The sequence below is a fragment of the Entelurus aequoreus genome, linkage group LG01, assembly GCF_033978785.1.
Source record: "Entelurus aequoreus isolate RoL-2023_Sb linkage group LG01, RoL_Eaeq_v1.1, whole genome shotgun sequence".
Lineage (NCBI taxonomy): Eukaryota > Metazoa > Chordata > Actinopteri > Syngnathiformes > Syngnathidae > Entelurus > Entelurus aequoreus.
In genome coordinates this window covers 63,323,226-63,346,160 of record NC_084731.1, presented here as the reverse complement: position 1 = coordinate 63,346,160, position 22,935 = coordinate 63,323,226, and the positions used below count along the sequence as shown (strand labels likewise).

The following is a 22,935-nucleotide window of genomic DNA, read 5'->3' as shown; positions in this document are numbered from 1 at the left end:
CTCCTTTCAAAATAAATGCATTCAAATCCCGAAAATAAAAATTAAGAAAATCCGAGTCGTGGCGGACGTAATTCTTTCGTGGCAGGCCGCCACAAATAAATGAATGTGTGGGAAACACTGCCTATATATCATGTATTACTAATTATTATTAATGTGTGTACATACCTATGTATCATTTATTACTTATTGTTATTACTTATGGGTGTACACACCTATATATCATTCATTACTAATTATTATTAATGTGTATACACACATATATATATCATGTATTACAAATTATTATTAATGTGTGTACACACCTATGTATAATTTATTACTAATTATTATTACTTACGTGTAAACACCCATGTATAATTTTTTACTAATTATTATTTATGTGTGTACACACCGATATATCATGTATTACTAATTATTATTAATGTGTGTACACACCTATATATCATGTATTACTAATTATTATTAATGTGTGTACACACCTATATATCATGTATTACTAATTATTATCAATGTGTGTACACACCTATGTAAAATGTATTACTAATTATTATTACTTATGTGTGTACACACCTATATATCATTTATTACTAATTATTATTAATGTGTGTACACACCTTTTTATCATGTATTACTAATTATTATTAATGTGTATACACACCTATCTATAATGTATTACTAATTATTATTACTTATGTGTGTTCACACCTATATATCATTTAATACTAATTATTGTTAATGTGTGTACACACCTATATATCATGTATTACTAATTATTATTAATGTGTGTACACACCTATGTATAATTTATTAGTAATTATTATTACTTATGTGTAAACACCTATGTATAATGTTTTACTAATTATTATTAATGTGTGCACACACCTATCTATCATGTATTACTAATTATGATTAATGTGTGTACACACCTATGTATAATTTATTACTAATTATTATTACTTATGTGTAAACACCTATGTATAATGTTTTACTAATTATTATTAATGTGTGTATTGTCATGTATTACTAATTTGTATTAATGTGTGTAAACACTTATGTTTAATTTATTACAAATTATTATTAATGTGTAAAATTATTACTAATTATTATTACTTATGTGTGTAAACACTAGGGCTGTGAATCTTTGGGTGTCCCACGATTTGATTCAATATCGATTCTTGGGGTCACGATTCGATTCCAAATCGATTTTTTTCAATTCAACACGATTCTCGATTCAAAAACAATTTTTTCCCGATTCAAAACGATTTTCTATTCATTCAATACATGGGATATCAGCAGGATCTACCCCAGTCTGCTGACATGCAAGCAGAGTAGTAGAGCAGAGTAGTAGATTTTTGTAAAAAGCTTTTATAATTGTAAAGGACAATGTTTTATCAACTGATTGCAATAATGTAAATTTGTTTTAACTATTAAATGAACCAAAAATATGACTTATCTTTGTGAAAATATTGGACACAGTGTGTTGTCAAGCTTATGAGATGCGATGCAAGTGTAAGCCACTGTGACACTATTGTTCTTTTTTTTTTTTTTATAAATGTCTAATGATAATGTCAATGAGGGATTTTTAATCACTGCTATGTTGAAATTGTAACTAACATTGATACTGTTGTTGATAATATTCATTTTTGTTTCACTACCTTTGGTTTGTTTTGTGTCGGGTTTGTGTCTCCTCTCATATGCTCTGTTTATTGCAGTTCTGAGTGTTGCTGGGTCGGGTTTGGTTTTGGAATTGGATTGCATTGTTATGGTATTACTGTGTATTGTTTTGTTGGATTGATTAATAAAAAAAATTAAAAACAATTTAAAATAAATAAATAAAAAATCGATTTTTTAAAAACGAGAATCGATTCTGAATCGCACAACGTGAGAATCGCGATTCGAATTTGAATCGATTTTTTCCCCACACCCCTAGTAAACACCTATGTATCATTTATTACTAATTATTATGAATGTGTGTAAACTCCTATTTTTTATTTATTATTAACTATTCATAATGTGTGTAAACTCCTATGTTTTATTTATTACTAATTATTATTAATGTGTGTAAACACCTATGTATAATTATTACTAATTATTATTACTTATGTGTGTAAACACCTATGTATCATTTATTACTAATTATTTTTAATGTGTGTAAACTCCTATGTTTTATTTATTACTAGTTATTATTAATGAGTGTGAACACCTATGTATAATTATTACTTATGTGTGTAAACACCTATGTATCGTTTATTACTAATTATTATGAATGTGTGTAAACTCCTATGTTTTATTTATTATTAGTTATTATTAATGACTGTAAACACCTATGTATCATTTATTTATTATCGTACGTTTGTCAGGAAAATGTCAAGGTGGACTGAATGAAAGCTGTCCATCTTTCAGCCATCTGACCCGGGATCAGAACTGACCTGACCTGAGGTGGCGGGCCTGTCCCTTTAATAGCGCTCAGAGCAATCAGGCAGCGAGTGCACTCACTTTTATTGCAGCCCGTTTAACGGCGACGGCGCTCATCCCGGAATTGACGCCATTGTGGCCGTCACTTCAATCGACCTTAATAACAATGAGTTCAGGGATTGGGGGGAGGGATATGGCGGCCATGTTTCGTCAAATAAGGGCCAAAAAAATGAATCAGATTTATAGCTGCCGTCACGTCTATGACCTTTGACCTTCATTGTAATGACTGTCCAACTAAGATTTGATACTGACAAAACATACCATGAATGTATCTTAACGTTTGAGTGCAAAATGAAGCGATTAATTTGATTAATTCCAATGCAGTCACCAAAATATTGTATAATGTACTTTTATATACAGCATGATTCATTTTGACCCGGTGAACTTTGACCTACATATTCACCAACATGATATATAATGTAATTGTATATGAGTCACCATTCATTTTGACCTAATGAACTTTGACCTTCATAATCACCAAAATGTTATATAATGTAGTTGTATATACAGCATGAGTCACCATTCATTTTGACCTTGTGAACTTTAACCTACATATTCACCAACATGTTATATAATGTAATTGTATATACAGCATGAGTCACCATTCATTTTGACCTAGTGAACTTTGACCTACATAATCACCAACATGTTATATAATGTAATTGTATATACAGCATGAGTCACCATTCATTTTGACCTCGTGAACTTTGACCTACATAATCACCAACATGTTATATAATGTAATTGTATATACAGCATGAGTCTCCATTCATTTTGACCTACATAATCACCAACATGTTATATAATGTAATTGTATATACAGCATGAGTCACTATTCATTTTGACCTACATGATCACCAAAAACTGGATGTCTTCCACGTTTGAAAAGGACCACATCCAACACTGGAGAACATTGTTCCTCTTTGTGTTCCTGATGTTTGACCTGTGAAACACAAACCAAGCAGCTTCATAACAATAAGTGTAGGTAGAAGCTGCATACATGAGAAGTTGTCCATCTTGAAACCAGGTCCGCTTGTTCCCGCCAGGTCTCATCATGTCAGCGGTGACGGTCATCATCCTCATCCTCTACTTTGTCATCGACACCTTTGCCGTCAAGGGTCACTCGTGGACGGCGGACTGCACGCCCATCTACATCCAGTACTTTGTCAAGTTCTTCATCATCGGCGTGACCGTGCTGGTGGTGGCCGTCCCGGAGGGCCTGCCCCTGGCCGTCACCATCTCGCTGGCCTTCTCCGTCAAAGTAAGCATGGAGAGGAGCCGGGGTGTGCCATGCGGGGTTTCACCTTTCCCTGTGTCTTGTAGAAAATGATGAAGGACAACAACTTGGTGCGTCACCTGGACGCCTGCGAGACCATGGGCAACGCCACGGCCATTTGCTCCGACAAGACGGGCACGCTGACCATGAACCGCATGACGGTGGTGCAGGCGTACATCGGCGACACGTATTATAAGAACGTGCCGGAGCCGGACGTCATTAAGCCCGGGACCCTGGAAGTGTTGGTCAACAGTATTTCCATCAACTCAGCCTACACTACTAAGATCCTGGTGAGATCTTCAACTTGGATCCAATTAGACTTGACCACAGTACTTAGAACCTAATCATGTCTAACGTGTGATGAGTGAGCAGAACAGTAAGTTTGTACGGTTTATCCTTATGTAATTATCACCACGGCAAAATAAAAACCGCCGCACCTTAAAAATGGGAGTTTTTATACGTGAAAACAAATGAAAGTAATATAGTTTATTGAGGAAATCACACAAAGTCCAACGCTCTTTTTAACTTTTATTGCCAATCTAATGCTATTGACCGGCCCAATTCCCTCCATGCACATAAGTCCGCCCCCATGCAGATACACAACACTTCATTCTCTGCCAATCCCCTTTCACTTTCACTTCAGACACGCTGTTTTCACGATCATGAGAGATTGAACATCGATAATATTTAACACCAGCAGGTCCTTACAGTATGATTGCATCCATCCATCCATTTTCTTCCGCTTATCCGAGGTCGGGTCGCGGGGGCAGCAGCCTAAGCAGAGAAGCCCAGACTTCCCTCTCCCCAGCCACTTCGTCCAGCTCCTCCCGGGGGATCCCGAGGCCAGCCGGGGACATAGTCTTCCCAACGTGTACTGGGTCTTCCCCGTGGCCTCCTGCCGGTCAGACGTGCCCTAAACACCTCCCTAGGGAGGCGTTCGGATGGCCTCCTGAGCAGATGCCATAACCACCTAATCTGGCTCCTCTCAATGTGGAGGAGCAGCGGCTTTACTCTGAGTTCCTCCGGGATGACAGAGCTTCTCACCCTATCTCTAAGGGAGAGACCCGCCACCCGGCAGAGGAAACTAATTTCGGGCCGCTTGTACCTGTGATCTTGTCCTTTCGGTAATAACCCAAAGCTCATGACCATAGGTGAGGATGGGAACGTAGATCGACCGGTAAATTGAGACCTTTGCCTTCCGGCTCAGCTCCTTCTTCACCACAACGGATCGATACAGCGTCCACATTACTGAAGACGCCGCACCGATCTCACGATCCACTCTTCCCTCACTCGTGAACAAGACTCCTAGGTACTTGAACTCCTCCACTTGGGGCAAGATCTCCTCCCCAGTATGATGGGATATATATATATATATATATATATATATATATATATATATATATATATATATATATATATATATATATATATATATATATATATATATATATATATATATAGTCACAGGCTACATCAAAAAATGGCTCGGAGTTCCACGATGCCTTACCACCATAGGCCTCTACGGAGATGGCATCCTCAAGCTGCCCCTCACCAGTCTCACAGAGGAGTTCAAGTGTGCAAAAACAAGACTCCAGATGACACTGAATGAATCCAGAGACTTGGTAGTGAGCAACAATGCACCAACCTTGGCGACAGGGCGTAAATGGAGACCAGCCAAAGCAGTGGAAGAAGCAACAGCAGCTCTCAGACATGGTGACATTGTGGGCTATGTCCAGCAAGGAAGAGGAGGCTTTGGGCTAACAGCTACCCGCCCGGCTTGGAGTAAGGCCACAGCACCAGAACGGAGGAAGATGGTGGTGGACGAAGTACACCGCCAGGAGGAGGCTGCAAGATGGGCCAAGGCAGTCTCTCTGGGCAAACAGGGTCAGTGGATGAGATGGGACAGTGTGGAGAGGAGGAAGATCAGCTGGAAGGATATGTGGGCCATGGAAGCGAGGCAGTTGAGCTTTGTCATCAGAGCTACATACGACATCCTTCCAAAACCAGTTAATCTTCACCAGTGGTTCGGCGAAGACCCGTTGTGTGCCCTTTTTTCCATGCCAGCCACCCTCAAGCACATTCTCACAGGGTGCAAAACCAGTCTCACCCAAGGATGTTACACGTGGCTTCACAATCAAGTCCTAAAGACCCTTGTGTCCACCCTGGAGGACAAATGAGTTACCATCAACTCCCTACCACCACCAGCAGCCAACCACCAGCAGACCATTACCTTTGTCCGCGAAGGGGCTAAGGTAGTCAGGAGCGGCTCCATACCACCTGAGCGAGGCCAGCTATGCTTAGCCCGCGACTTGAGGATGCTGGTTGATCTTGGCCGGCAGCTTTTGTTTCCTCAGGAGATTGCTGTGACCACCCTGAGACCGGACGTGGTGCTCTGGTCCCCTTCACAAAAAAAGGTTTTCATCATCGAACAAAAGTACCCTGGGAGGACTCAGTGGATGAGGCTTACGAGCGAAAACACCAACGCTATGCCGAGCTTGCAGCTGAAGCACAACATCGTGGCTGGAACACTGAGGTCCGTCCAGTGGAGGTGGGCTGCAGAGGCTTTGTGGCGAGATCTACCACCAAATTGCTTGTAGACCTGGGAGTCCGAGGCCAACGCCTGCGTATAGCCATCAAAGCTGCATCGGAGGCAGACGAAAGAGGCAGCCAGTGGCTGTTCATGGGGAGGAAAGACCCCTGCTGGGCCCCCAAGTAGCAAGCCAGGAGGTATGCGGTCAGTTTAGGCTTGACTCAGGGAAAAGGACTCCCCTGCCATGCATAGTCCCATGAGAAGTCTGCTGTTCAACACCAAGCGACTCATGATTAATTGGGATTGACGCACGCCCTGGGCCGATCACCCTGTGGCTGGCCACCCCTGGAGAGGGCGTCTAGTGATAAGGCCGAAACGCCCAGTGACCCAGGGGCACACTACTGATGATTCCAATCCGGCTTCAGAACTAACCACTCCACTGACACATGCCTTCTCTATCTGACCGACCACATCAAACATGAGGTGGACGCGGGCAAATACTGCGGCATGGTCATGCTGGACCTTCAGAAGGCCTTTGACACCGTTAACCACGCTATACTGTTGGATAAGCTCAGAGCAATTGGATTTAACAAAACCTCATGGAGCTGGATGCAATCTTACTTGGAGGGGAGGGAGCAGGTGGTAGAGGTGAACGGCACCGTGTCCCCCCCTCTCGGTGACCTGTGGAGTTCCCCAAGGCAGTATATTGGGACCTTTACTGTTCCTAATATACATAAACGACTTGTCATCGGCATGCGACTGTGAATTGTTTTTGTTTGCGGATGACTCTGCCCTGCTGGTATCCGACAAGGACAAGTCACAGGTGGAGAAAATCCTCAGTGCTGAGCTCTGTAGAACTTGCACCTGGCTCGCTGACAACAAGCTATCCATACACTTGGGTAAAACGGAATCCATCCTGTTTGGGTGCCACATCAACTTTAAGAAAGTCAATGACTTCACTATAAAAGTGGGTGACATTGTTATCACCAGGAAAGATGAGGTCACCTACCTAGGTTCCATTCTAGAGGCTAACCTTTCCTGTGATAAAATGGCAACCAAGGTAATCAGAAAGGTTAACCAACGAACGAGATTTCTCTACAGAATCTCCTCTCTGGTCAACAAAAGCACCATGAGGATTCTGGCGGGAACTCTCGTTCAACCCTTTTTCGATTATGCATGCACCTCCTGGTACCCTAGCACCTCCAAAACCCTCAAATCTAAACTCCAAACATCTCAGAACAAGCTAGTCAGGTTACTTCTAGACCTCCACCCCAGATCCCACCTCACTCCTACCCACTTCTCCAAAGTGGGCTGGCTCAAGGTGGAGGACAGGGTTAAACAACTTGCACTGAGCCTAGTCTATAAAATCCACTACACCTCCCTGATACCGAAGTACATGTCAAACTACTTCCTTAACGTAAATGACCGCCATAACCACAACACCAGGGGGAGCTCCTCTAACCACGTTAAACCCAGATTCCGAACTAACAAAGGTCTTAACTCATTCTCTTTCTATGCCACATCAATGTGGAATGCGCTCCCAACAGGTATAAAAGAAAGGACATCTCTATCCTCCTTCAAAACCGCAATAAAAGTTCACCTCCAGGCAGCTAGAACCCTAAACTAACACCCTCCCCGGATTGCTAATAATCAAATGCTAATAATCAAATGTAAACAATCAAATGCAGATACTTTTTCTTATGCCTTCTGATCTCTCTCTCTCTCTCTCTCTCTCTCTCTCTCTCTCTCTCTCTCTCTCTCTCTCTCTCTCTCTCTCTCTCTCTCTCTATGTCCACTACTTGCTGTCCATATCCTACCCCCCACCCCCCTTCACACCCCTGATTGTAAATAATGTAAATAATTCAATGTGATTATCTTGTGTGATGACTGTATTATGATGATAGTATATATGATAGTATATATCTGTATCATGAATCAATTTAAGTGGACCCCGACTTAAACAAGTTGAAAAACTTATTCGGGTGTTACCATTTAGTGGTCAATTGTACAGAATATGTACGGCGTGGGGCGGCGTGGCGTAGTGGGTAGAGCGCCCGTGTCAGAAACCTGAGGGTTGCAGGTTCGCTCCCCGCCTCTTACCATGCCGTTGTGTCCTTGGGCAGGACACTTCACCCTTGCCCCCGGTGCCGCTCACACCGGTGAATGAATGTTGAATGAATGATAGGTGGTGGTCGGAGGGGCCGTAGGCGCAAATTGGCAGCCACGCTTCTGTCAGTCTACCCCAGGGCAGCTGTGGCTACGAAAGTAGCTTACCACCACCAGGTGTGAATGAATGATGGGTTTTTAACATGTAAAGCGACTTTGGGTACTTAGAAAAGCGCTATATAAATCCCAGGTATTATTATATGTACTTCACTGTGCAACCTACTAATAAAAGACTCCATCAATCAATCAATGCGTCCAAATTGCAAAACACCCATCCACCATTCAACCAATCATCACCAAATACTCTCAAGTATGTGCCAGCACAAAGGAATTTACAACTTATCCTGTGTTTTTGTAAACTATATATATATATATACTATTGACTACACATGTACCATATATTCGACCACTGGCAGTCTTGGTGAAACTCCAGTTGGTGTTAATTGTTGTCCTTCTCTCAGCCTCCAGAGAAAGAAGGCGGTCTCCCCCGTCACGTGGGAAACAAGACAGAGTGCGCTCTGCTGGGACTGGTGCTGGAACTGAAGAGGGACTACCAGCCCATCAGAGATGAGGTGCCCGAAGAGAGGCTCTACAAGGTCTACACTTTTAACTCCTCCCGTAAATCCATGAGCACGGTGCTGAAGAAACCAGACGGAGGCTTCCGCATGTACAGCAAAGGAGCTTCGGAGATCATCCTCAGGAAGTAAGAAGGCCCCCCTAGATCTTTATCAGGACCACGGACCATCTCGTCTCTTCCCCTCTCAGGTGCTCCCGTATCCTGGACACTGACAGCCAGCTTCGTGTCTTCAAGCCCAAAGACCGAGACGAGATGGTGCGAAAGGTGATCGAGCCCATGGCCTGTGATGGTCTGAGGACCATCTGCGTGGCCTTTAGGGACTTCCCCGCTGAGGCAGGAGAGCCAAACTGGGACAAAGAGAACGACATCCTCAGCGAACTCACCTGCATCGCTGTGGTCGGCATTGAGGACCCCGTCAGACCTGAGGTAAGGTGTCCAGTGTCATGGCGACCACTCAAACTACAACCCCCGTTTCCATATGAGTTAGGAAATTGTGTTAGATGTAAATATAAACTTTTCTGTCTTGCCACTGGTGAGGGCGGTCGCATCTCTCTCCGCTCCCTCCTTCCCTGCTTGCTCTCTTTGTTTTTTGTCTTGTCTGAACTATTTTGAAGCCTCTTTTCTTGAGCTGTCCTCAAATCTAAACATCAAAATGAATTTGATCAACTGGACTCTCGACGCAATTGACACAGTCTTTTCGACAAGGAAAAGAGGCTCGGGGGAGCCTGGCTGCCCTGATGGAACCATTGCTGCGGGGTACGTGAGAGATTCCTGGAATACTTGGAGAATCATGTGCCTCTCAGTCCTTTCCATCGAGGACGTGGAAGACATCTACCTATTTGGAGCTGTGATCGCAGGGCATTTGCTGATTGGGCTGGGCATTGCTCTGGTGTATCGTCAAATTCGGAAGACGATGGCAGCCACTCAAGGGGCCAACAGGCTGTTCAACGCAATGGAAGGATTGGGTCGTGCTGTGGGATCACAGACTGGAGCGATTGCTGATTTGAATCGCAAGGTAGATTCCATCTTGATGATGTTACAGAAAGAATAAATTGGAATTGTCAGAGCCAGCATATAGAGCAGGAATGTCATTGTTTTGACTGCTCGAAGAAAAAAACAACATCTTAATCTACGATTTGACTCCCTCGAATGGCCTTGAGGAACAGGCTGTTTGAAAACACTCCCCCGAGGACTCCTCAAAGATGGACGCTTTTGACCTTTCCCTTTTCTTCAAAAGCACCTGGGTCGGACTCTTGAACTCTTGGGGCCGGCCTCGGCCCATAAAGACAATCCAACATCTCACCCAAGTTAATTGGGCATACATGCACGCACATACCCCTCCCCAAATCAACGTCTTCACCACTGCTTTATTCCTCCGGGGTTGTGGGGGCTGAGCAGCGCTCAACAGCAGCTGCTGGCCTCCAAGGTCCTGTTGGATGACTTTGTTGCGAGTTGTTGTGATTAAATGTACCTTGTTTATGTGTGCCATGCTATGTGAGGTTTTTTTCCTCGGACTCAGTCTGGACCATTCCTGAGGGTCCAGCCTCAGACTGATATTTTTTTTTACTTCCCCCCTCCCCCCAATGTCACCTTTTTCCCACCTTTTTGAGGAGCGCCTAAGTGAGGCTGATCCGTTGGCGGTCCCGTCTTGTCTCCCTGTAACGTATGTCTGCTCTTAGCGGGATTGTGCCGAAAATGTAATTTCAGTTCTTATGTGTCTTGTACATGTAAGAATGGACAATAAAGCTGATTGATTGATTGATAAACGGAATACAATGATTAGCAAATCCTTTTCAACCCATATTCAATTGAATGCACTACAAAGACAAGATATTTGATGTTCAAACTCATAAACTTTGTTTTTTTTTTGCAAATAATAATTATCTTAGAATTTCATGGCTGCAACACGTGCCAAAGTAGTTGGGAAAGGGCATGTTCACCACTGTGTTACATGGCCTTTCCTTTTAACAACACTCAGTAAACGTTTGGGAACTGAGGAGACACATTTTTTAAGCTTCTCAGGTGGAATTCTTTCCCATTCTTGCTTGATGTAAAGCTTAAGTTGTTTAACAATCCGGGGATCTCCGTTGTGGTATTTTAAGCTTCATAATGCGCCACACATTTTCAATGGGAGACAGGTCTGGATTACAGGCAGGCCGGTCTAGTAGCCGCACTCTTTTACTATGTGGCATTGTCTTGCTGAAATAAGCAGGGGCGTCCATGGTAACATTGCTTGGATGGCAACATATGTTGCTCCAAAACCTGTATGTACCTTTCAGCATTAATGGCGCCTTCACAGATGTGTAAGTTACCCATGTCTTGGGCACTAATACACCCCCATACCATCACAGATGCTGGCTTTTCAACTTTGCGCCTATAACAATCCGGATGGTTATTTTCCTCTTTGGTCCGGAGGACACGACGTCCACAGTTTCCAAAAACAATTTGAAATGTGGACTCGTCAGACCATAGAACACTTTTGCACTTTGTATCAGTCCATCTTAGATGAGCTCAGGCCCAGCGAAGCCGACAGCGTTTCTGGGTGGTGTTGATAAACGGTTTTCGCCTTGCATAGGAGAGTTTTAACTTGCACTTACAGATGTAGCGACCAACTGTAGTTACTGACAGTGGGTTTCTGAAGTGTTCCTGAGCCCATGTGGTGATATCCTTTACACACGGATGTCGCTTGTTGATGTAGTACAGCCTGAGGGATCGAAGGTCACGGGCTTAGCTGCTTACGTGCAGTGATTTCTCTAGATTCTCTGAACCCTTTGATGATATTACGGAGCGTAGATGGTGAAATCCCTAAATTCCTTGCAATAGCTGGTTGAGAAAGGTTTTTCTTAAACTGTTCAACAATTTGCTCATGCATTTGTTGACAAAGTGGTGACCCTCGCCCCATCCTTGTTTGTGAATGACTGAGCATTTCATGGAATCTACTTTTATACCCAATCATGGCACCCACCTGTTCCCAATTTGCCTGTTCACCTGTGGGATGTTCCAAATAAGTGTTTGATGAGCATTCCTCAACATTATCAGAATTTATTGCCACCTTTCCCAACTTCTTTGTCACGTGTTGCTGGCATCAAATTCTAAAGTTAATGATTATTTGCAAAAAAAAAATGTTTATCAGTTTGAACATCAAATATGTTGTCTTTGTGGCATATTCAACTGAATATGGGTTGAAAATGATTTGCAAATCATTGTATTCCGTTTATATTTACATCTAACACAATTTCCCAACTCATATGGAAACGGGGCTTGTACATACATATATATGTATTTATACGTACGTATATATACGTATTTATATATGTATATATATATATATATACATACGTATATATGTATATATATATATATATATATATATATATATATATATGTATATATATATATATATATATATACATATATATATATATATGTATATATATATACATAGGTATGTGCATATATATACATATTTATGGAAATATACATATGTATATATATATATATCCATATGTACGTGTATATATATATATATATATATATATATATATATACATATGTACGTACAGTATATACGAATGTATGTGTGTATGTATGTATGTATATATATATATATACGTATGTATATGTATATATATATATATATATATATATATATATATATATATATATATATATATATATATATATATATATATATATATATACGTATGTACGTATGTACGTATATACGAATGTATGTATATATATATATATATATATATATATATATATATATATATATATATATATACGTATATATATATATATATATATATATATATATATATATACATATATATATATATATATATATATATATATTTACTTTCGTATGCACAATAAATCAACACAAAATCCATACTTGGGTGCAATGTTCACGGAGTCTCGTAGTTGTAGAGTATTTATTAGTAGCCAGCCAGAAGGTATATTTTTAATGTAAACACAGGTCACAACACAGGAAGTATATTACCAGAGAGGGTGTGGCTACAGATTAGGGTTGCCCAATGAGAAACCTTTTCTGACTTCCTGTTCTAGATTTTGACATTTCAATGGTAACAATGTTAGTAAATGATCTAGTATTGTGTGGAGCATTAGATGGACATGCGAGTGTCAAAGAGGTTGGTAGATGAGAAGACATCTGACATATAACGTGTAGAAATGCACACAATTGCAGGAACTATAGTCTACATTTTCTTCATGCCGACTTCTCTGCTGACTTCCCTGGAGGTAAAGAAGCATCATAGATGATGTGCATGTGTTTTCTTCTGCAGGTCCCTGAAGCCATTGCCAAGTGCCAGCGTGCAGGAATCACAGTGCGCATGGTTACAGGCGACAACATCAACACGGCCCGGGCCATCGCCACCAAGTGTGGCATCCTGCTCCCCAACGAGGACTTCCTGTGCCTGGAGGGCAAAGAGTTCAACCAGCACATCAGGAACGATAAGGGCGAGGTGAGCTCCAGTCGTTTTGAGGGCTCTGAAAGGGACAAGAAGAAGACAAATGACCATGACCGTCTTCTTCTAGGTGGAACAAGAGCGTTTGGACAAAGTCTGGCCCAAACTGCGTGTTCTGGCTCGTTCATCTCCCACAGACAAACACACGCTGGTCAAAGGTCATTAGTCCTAGCCTTATTTGCATGCATCAGTCCAGGCCAGAAGTCAAGGTGTCCTGGTGTTGTGTTCAGGCATCATCGACAGCACGGTGTGCGAGACCCGTCAGGTGGTGGCGGTGACAGGAGACGGAACCAATGATGGCCCTGCCCTCAAGAAAGCTGATGTTGGCTTTGCCATGGTAACCACTTCATCTTGTTTGATTGGTATTCTCTCACCCAAACATCACCTGTCCGTCATCTGATGGCCCCGCCTCTGCTTGCTGTCAGGGTATCGCTGGCACCGACGTAGCCAAGGAAGCGTCCGACATCATCCTGACCGACGACAACTTCACCAGCATCGTCAAGGCCGTCATGTGGGGCAGGAACGTCTACGACAGTATCTCCAAGTTCCTTCAGTTCCAGCTGACCGTCAACGTGGTCGCCGTCATCGTGGCCTTCACAGGCGCCTGCATCACACAGGTAGGCTGCAATCCTATCATCTATATATATATATATATATATATATATATATATATATATATATATATATATATATATATATATATATATATATATATATATATATATATATATATATATATATATATATATATATATATATATATATATATATATATATATGTGTGTGTGTACTTGAGACAATACACTATGTAAATATATATACTTGAGACAATACACTATGTATATATATATATATATATATATGTATATATATATATATATATATATATATATATATATATATATATATATATATATATATATATATGTATATATATATATATATATATATATATATATATATATATATATATATATATATACTTCAGACAATACACTATGTGTGTATATATACAGTATATATATACATACATATATATATATATATATATATACAAACCCTGTTTCCATATGAGTTCGGAAATTGTGTTAGATGTAAATATAAACGGAATACAATGATTTGCAAATCATTTTTAACCCATATTCAGTTGAATATGCTGCAAAGACAACATATTTGATGTTCAAACTGATAAAAAAAAATTTTTTTGCAAATAATCATTAACTTTAGAATTTGATGCCAGCAACATGTGACAAATAAGTTGGGAAAGTTGGCAATAAATACTGATAAAGTTGAGGAATGCTCATCAAACACTTATTTGGAACATCCCACAGGTGAACAGGCAAATTGGGAACAGGTGGGTGCCATGATTGGGTATAAAAGTAGATTCCATGAAATGCTCAGTCATTCACAAATAAGGATGGGGCGAGGGTCACCACTTTGTCAACAAATGCGTGAGCAAATTGTTGAACAGTTTAAGAAAAACCTTTCTCAACCAGCTATTGCAAAGAATTTAGGGATTTCACCATCTACGCTCCGTAATATCATCAAAGGGTTCAGAGAATCTGGAGAAATCACTGCACGTAAGCAGCTAAGCCCGTGACCTTCGATCCCTCAGGCTGTACTGCATCAACAAGCGACATCCGTGTGTAAAGGATATCACGACATGGGCTCAGGAACACTTCAGAAACCCACTGTCAGTAACTACAGTTGGTCGCTACATCTGTAAGTGCAAGTTAAAACTCTCCTATGCAAGGCGAAAACCGTTTATCAACAACACCCAGAAACGCTGTCGGCTTCGCTGGGCCTGAGCTCATCTAAGATGGACTGATACAAAGTGGAAAAGTGTTCTGTGGTCTGACGAGTCCACATTTCAAATTGTTTTTGGAAACTGTGGACGTCGTGTCCTCCGGACCAAAGAGGAAAAGAACCATCCGGATTGTTATAGGCGCAAAGTTGAAAAGCCAGCATCTGTGATGGTATGGGGGTGTATTAGTGTCCAAGACATGGGTAAATTACACATCTGTGAAGGCGCCATTAATGCTGAAAGGTACATACAGGTTTTGGAGCAACATATGTTGCCATCCAAGCAACGTTACCATGGACGCCCCTGCTTATTTCAGCAAGACAATGCCAAGCCACGTGTTACATCAACGTGGCTTCATAGTAAAAGAGTGCGGGTACTAGACTGGCCTGCCTGTAGTCCAGACTTGTCTCCCATTGAAAATGTATGGCGCATTATGAAGCCTAAAATACCACAACGGAGACCCCCGGACTGTTGAACAACGTAAGCTGTACATCAAGCAAGAATGGGAAAGAATTCCACCTGAGAAGCTTAAAAAATGTGTCTCCTCAGTTCCCAAACGTTTACTGAGTGTTGTTAAAAGGAAAGGCCATGTAACACAGTGGTGAACATGCCCTTTCCCAACTACTTTGGCACGTGTTGCAGACATGAAATTCTAAGTTAATTATTATTTGCAAAAAAAAAATAAAGTTTATGAGTTTGAACATCAAATATCTTGTCTTTCTAGTGCATTCAATTGAATATGGGTTGAAAAGGATTTGCAAATCATTGTATTCCGTTTATATTTACATCTAACACAATTTCCCAACTCATATGGAAACAGGGTTTGTATATATACTTCAGACAATAAACTATATATGTATATATAAATATATATATATATATATAGATATACTTCAGACAATATAGATATATGTATATATATATATATACACATATATATATATGTACTTCAGACAATACACTGTGTGTGTATATAAATATATATGCATATACTTCAGACAATACACTATGTATATATATATATATATATATATATATATATATATATATATATATATATATATATATATATATATATATATATATATACTGTATATATACATGTATATATACAGTATGTATATATATATATACTTCAGACAATACACTGTATATATATATATATATATATATATATATATACAGTATGTATATATATATATATATATATATATATATATATATACTTCAGACAATACACTATGTGTATGTATATATATATATATATACTGTATATATATATATACAGTATGTATATATATATATATATATATGTATACTTCAGACAATACACTATGTGTATATATATATATATATATATATATACATACTTCAGACAATACACTATGTAGATATATATATATATATATATATATATATATATATATATATATATATATATATATATATATATGTATATATATATATATATATATATATATACTTCAGACAATACACTATGTAAATATATATACATCAGACAATATAAGTAAGCTATGAAGCCGCACCGCTTGATGGATTGTCGGAGCGTTACGACTACCATAGTCAGACGTGCTGTGCTTCAACATACGGTATTATTATGGTGTGTGTATAAGGACCAAAAAATGGCACCTATTAGCAGACATATTATGTGGCGTTTTGTTTTGCAATGTTATGCAAAACCAACTTTCTTTACCTTCTGGTACCTGCTGATGTGTATCTGGGATCTGCATAAGTCCTGAAAATGTGCGCGCGTCCACCTTTTTAGTCTATCAGCTTCTTCTTTTTCTCTATCTTCTTGTTGTGGGGCATTCATCCTCCGCTGTTGTCATTTCTAATATAAAGTAGTGTACACTTTTAACTTATATCTGTCAGTAAAAACTACCGGTGTAGTGAGTTTACATTATTCACCCAAGTTTAGTTATGAGAGAGTTGCGGTCGGACGGTTTTTGAAGTCTGAGTATCATTAAAACAGTTAGCTCCATCTTTTGACACTTCTTCCACTCATGTCCTTGCACGCTACACCGTTACAACAAAGAGGGCGGGGAGAAGACGCTGTCGAAGTGGAGGCACGTAAATAAGACCGCCCACAAAACGATACATCCTGAAGTGACTGTCAGAAAGCGACTTGAAGATGGTCTGTTAAACATCATCTATGCAACATTTTGACCAAAGAACCACCAAATAATCCTAATATGACCCTCTAATGCGCCTTAGTGTGCCTTTTGTATTAGAATTGACCTGAATAGACCCGCTCATCGGCCGTGTGCCTTATGATCTGGTGCACCTTATGGTCCGAAATATATGGTATTGCGCAAAAGTGTCATCTTAGCGTTGTGTGTCACGTGTCATCAGGGATGATACTCGAAACCGGTTCTCCCGGTTGTTCGATAAGAAAAGAAGCGAGTTCTCGGACTCGAATCCCTTTTTGAGAACCGGTACCCGTTATCGAGACCACTATAGTAAAGAAAAAGAGTTGGTTCTTCATTCGAATCCCTCGGAACGAATCCCGTCCCGACCAGAAATGCTCCGTGTGACATCACAAGAAATGACGTCATGTAGCTCAGTCATTAGGCGGAGATAGCGAAAGCAGGAAAAAAATGGACGGGAAAAAGCGCTCCAAGGTGTAATAAAGTTCAAAACAAAAAGGTATAATCCAATGAATAACTTTACTGAGAGATTTGAGCAGACTACAAACACATGACGAACACTTTTACGACCAACCGGAAACATAGCAACGCACCTCCTTTACGGCAGCTGTCGCAACGTTCTTAAAGCAACCGCAGCACATACATATATATACAACACATCTCCCTTTTTTAACTTTTGTTTTTCTTTCCTTGTAAACAAAACAAAATCACAATGTATATGTGTTGTCTGTCTAATTATAAATAATGCAGACGAGGCGTGTTGGCTGAGTTCTTCACGTTTACTTTCACAGCGTGCTCATAACCTCATTCATACGTGACGACATGCAACACTTTTCGGGGCTACCGCGCATGCTCGTCACTCCCATTGCATGCTGGGTAGTGTAGTTGTTATATTCCCTAGCTCATAACATCTTTCCCCCTATAAAGAATTAATGTTAACTCAATAAAGTGTATTTCTGTTTTTAGCTTTAACTTTTCATTTTTTAGCATTGTAACCACATTTGCAAACAACTTTTCTCTTCATAGAATTTTCTTTCAATACAGAAATAAAGTGCAAAAATGTCAAAGCATCATAACAAACAGTTATGTCAAATAGCAGCAGAAGTGCACTTTTTGGAGAGCTGTATTATTTTCAGTTTTGTGCCCAAGGGACTGATTTTATTTAACACTATATTATTATTTATACACCTATAGTGATCACAGAGACAGATTGTTTTTGTGTTACTGTATATATTTGTTTTTCTGAAAAATCCCACTTAATATACTTTGGGTAACAACAGTCAATATTTATTTATTTTATTTTATTTTTTTAGGGGGGTAACAGTCAATATTTATTTATTTATTAGATTAAATTGTTTTCTTATATAATAAAAGTGAGCTTTTGTTAAACCAATTATTGTGTGTTTTTTTCCATATACAACAACCTATCTGGACTCGATAAGAGAATCGATAAGGAATCGGTTCGATAAGAGGATTCGATAATAGGCTCGAACTCGATAATTTCTTATCAAACATCATCCCTACGTGTCATGGCCAAATGTAAGCGATGGTTTCAATGTTTTGATTGCCAGTTTTAGCGTGTGAACTTAAAGTGTGTGCAACTTTGGAGACATCACACAAATCACATCAAGCGATTCCAGGCCGGCCAGCTTGGCGCCGCCGGGCGTCCGTGCGCTGGTGTTGTCTTCTTTTTTGCGCGGTAATGCGACTCTAATCAGGAGAGTGAAGCTCGGACACAATAAGAGAGGAACTTGCGGCTGTGTATTAATTGAAAGGCTCACAGCTGGCAGGAGCGATAACTAGCTGATGGAGCACAAAGTAGGCTAAGATAGCGCCTGAAACCATGGCAACATGTGCTCCTCCTCGTCCTGAAATATCACTGCAGCTCAGCGGGTCTGCACTGATCGCACTTTGTGGGTACCGTCATTAAAAGTGTCTGCAGCCTTTCAAATCCTTCATTTTGTGGTGTGCGGCCAACACAAGCTGGAGCGTGTCAACACCTCAACTTGTGCAGAAGATAGGCTCCAGCATGCAGACCCCCTGGGATATGTGGACTGCATGAACCATGAACATGACCTGCGTGAACATGACCTGCATGGACACAACCTGCATGAACATGGCCTGCGTGAACACGACCTGCATGGACATGACCTGCCTGGACATGACCTGCATGAACATGACCTGCATGAACATGACCTGCATGGTCATGACCTGCGTGAACATGACCTGAATGAACATGACCTGCATGGTCATGACCTGAATGAACATGACCTGCATGAACATGACCTGCATGGACATGACTTGCATGGTCATGACCTGCGTAAACATGTCCTGCGTGAACATGACCTGAATGGACATGACCTGCATGGACATGACCTGCATGGTCATGACCTGAATGAACATGACCTGCATGGACATGACCTCCATGGACATGACCTGCATGGTCATGACCTGAATGAACATGACCTGCATGAACATGACCTGCATGGACATGACCTACAAAACCCCAAAAGCAGTGAAGTTGTCACATTGTGTAAATGGTAAATAAAAAGAGAATACAATGATTTGCAAATCCTTTTCAACTTATATTCAATTGAATAGACTGCAAAGACAAGATATTTAATGTTTACACTGAGAAACTTCTTTTTTTTGCAAATAATCATGAACTTAGAATTTAATGGCAGCAACACATTGCAAAAAAGTTGTCACAGGGGCATTTTTCCCACTGTGTTACATGGCCTTTCCTTTTAACAACACTCAGTAAAGGTTTGGGAACTGAGGAGACACATTTTTGAAGTGGAATTATTTCCCATTTGTTATGATCCGCTGTCCGGATCATAGTCTGTTTACATTTTTTGAGTCACCTGTGTTTTCAGCACCTTTTGAGTTTGTGTGTTTCAGTTGCCATGACGGCAGATTATACTCACCTGCCTCTGGTTAGTGTTCATACGCTCACCTGTTGCCTGGGCACTAATCAGAGAGCTATTTAGTCTATGCCCTGGCCTCACTCGGCTTGGTGGTCTTTGTTTGCTCCCATGCAACAAGTTATGCTCTCGTTTACGCTCCTAGTTTGTATTTTGGTACTAGCATGTTTTGGCTACAATTTTGTTTTCCGTGCCGTGGGCACCGCGCAGCATATTTTCTCTGCAAATAGAATAAATAATTTCTTCTCACCTGCAAGCCGCTTCCTGACATCCCTCTGCATCTTGAAAAGACGACTTCCGGCATCACATTGCCTCGCCAGCGTAACACCATTCTTGCTTGATGTACAGCTTAAGTTGTTCAACAGTCTCCCTTCTGCTATTTTAGGCTTCATATTGCACCACACATTTTCAATGGGAGACAGGTCTGGACTACAGGCAGGCCAGTATAGTAACCGCACTCTTTTACTATGAAGCCACGCTGTTGTAACACGTGGCTTGGAATTGTCTTGCTGAAATAAGCAGGGGCGTCCATGATAACATTGCTTGGATGGCAACATATGTAACCTGTATGCATTAATGGTGCTTTCACAGATGTGTAAATTGCCCATGCCTCGGGCACTAATACACCCCCATACCATCACAAATGCTGGCTTTTCAACTTTGCGCCTATAACAGTCCGGATGGTTCTTTTCCTCTTTGTTACAGAGGACACGACTTCCACATTTTCCAAAAACTATTTGAAATGTGGACTCGTCAGACCACAGAACACTTTTCCACTTTGCATCAGTCCATCTTAGATGAGCTCGGGCCCAGCGAAGCCGGCAGCGTTTGTGGATGTTTTTGATAAATGGCTTTGGCTTTGCATAGTAGAGTTTTAACTTGCACTTACACATGTAGCGACCAACTGTAGTTACTGCAGTGTTTCCCACACATTCATTTATTTGTGGCGACCCGCCACGAAAGAATTATGTCTGCCACAAATTTTAAAAAATAAATAAATTTAAATTAAAAAAAATTTGTTTTTTTGTTGGTTTTTTTTGGTCCTCTCCAGCTTCTCAGGCAAATCATATAGTTGATGTAGATGCCCATATCGGCTGTTCAGATTTACTTTACAAAAGATAAGTGTAGGATACTTCTCTTGTTGCCTTATTTGTATTTGACTTTATTAAATGTATTTATATTAGAAACACAACATGTGTATATAACAAAGGGTGCAAAGTCTGCAGGCAGTAGGAAACACATGGTTAAGTGTAGGTAGTAAAACTGATGGCAGTCTAAAGTTCAAGATTTTTGGAGCTCTTCGTTCAGTGGATCAGATGTTTGATGAAGCTCTGTGTCTATCTACCACCACTACTGTTTTCTGTTTATTTGTTACTGACTGTGGCAGGACACCTCTGCCTCTGTTTCACTTTATGTTGCTGGTAAATAATATGGTTGTAGTAGTAGGCTAAAGTTAAATTATTTAGTATGCACTAATTAAAGGGGCAGAGCTTTGAGACATTTTAGCTTATATATTTTATAAGACATATTTTTTGTAAGAACCACAATTAATAAATATATTTCAGTGAATAACGTATTGTTCAAATCTGTATGTAAATATGTACATAAAGTGTTGTAATTATATTGTAAAATAGATGGATGGATGGATGGATGGACGTTTAAAACAAAACTGTTATTATTAATTAGTAAGTATAAATTCTTTGAGCCTTTTTAGAGAAAATCAAATCATTGTAGTAAATTATGCAAATTACTCGATGATGTCATGCTGACCACGCCCGTGGCCACGCCCCCACCGCCACAGGTATCTTGGCAGTTTATGGGAAACACTGTACTGACAGTGGGTTTCTGAAGTGCTCCTGAGCCAAAGTTGTGATTTCCTTTACACACTGATGTCGCTTTTTGATGCAGTACCGCCTGAGGTATTGAAGGTCCGTAATATCATCGCTTACATGCAGTGATTTCTCCAGATTGTCTGAACCTTTTGATGATATTACGGACCGTAGATGGTAAAATCCCTAAATTCCTTGCAATAGCTCGTTGAGAAATGTTGTTCTTAAACTGTTGGACAATTTGCTCACAAATTTGTTGACAAAGTGGTGACCCTCGCCCCATCCTTGTTTGTGAATGACTGAGCATTTCATGGAAGCTGCTTTTATACCCAATTATGGCACCCACCTGTTCCCAATTAGCCTGTTCACCTGTGGGATGTTCCAAATAAGTGTTTGATGAGCATTCCGCAACTTTCTCAGTCTTTTTTGCCACTTGTGCTAGCTTTTTTGAAACATGTTGCAGGCATCAAATTCCAAATGAGCTAATATTTGCAAAAAATAACAATGTTTACCAGTGCCGACGTTAAGTATCCTGTCTTTGCAGTCTATTCAAATGAATATAAGTTGAAAAGGATTTGCAAATCAATGTCTTTTGTTTTTATTTACCATTTACACAACGTGACAACTTCACTGGTTTTGGGTTTTGTAGGAAATATTCTGTTCCAGGGTCCATCAGAACACCTTCATGAACTCTTC

At 40.2% G+C, this 22,935-nt stretch overlaps 1 protein-coding gene across 5 annotated transcripts in view; it reads left to right on the top strand.

Annotated features, from left to right (window-relative positions):
* The window catches only part of LOC133655653 (plasma membrane calcium-transporting ATPase 1-like), a 232,155-nt gene that overhangs the window by 176,069 nt on the left and 33,151 nt on the right, over positions 1-22,935 (top strand). For all 5 annotated transcript variants that reach the window (XM_062056042.1, XM_062056033.1, XM_062056016.1 and 2 more), the window contains 8 exons: positions 3,522-3,736; positions 3,799-4,041; positions 8,909-9,150; positions 9,213-9,450; positions 13,332-13,511; positions 13,585-13,672; positions 13,745-13,851; positions 13,940-14,131. In XM_062056042.1, coding sequence (XP_061912026.1) covers positions 3,522-3,736; positions 3,799-4,041; positions 8,909-9,150; positions 9,213-9,450; positions 13,332-13,511; positions 13,585-13,672; positions 13,745-13,851; positions 13,940-14,131 — 1,505 coding nt within the window. The remainder of the gene's footprint in view (positions 1-3,521; positions 3,737-3,798; positions 4,042-8,908; positions 9,151-9,212; positions 9,451-13,331; positions 13,512-13,584; positions 13,673-13,744; positions 13,852-13,939; positions 14,132-22,935) is intronic.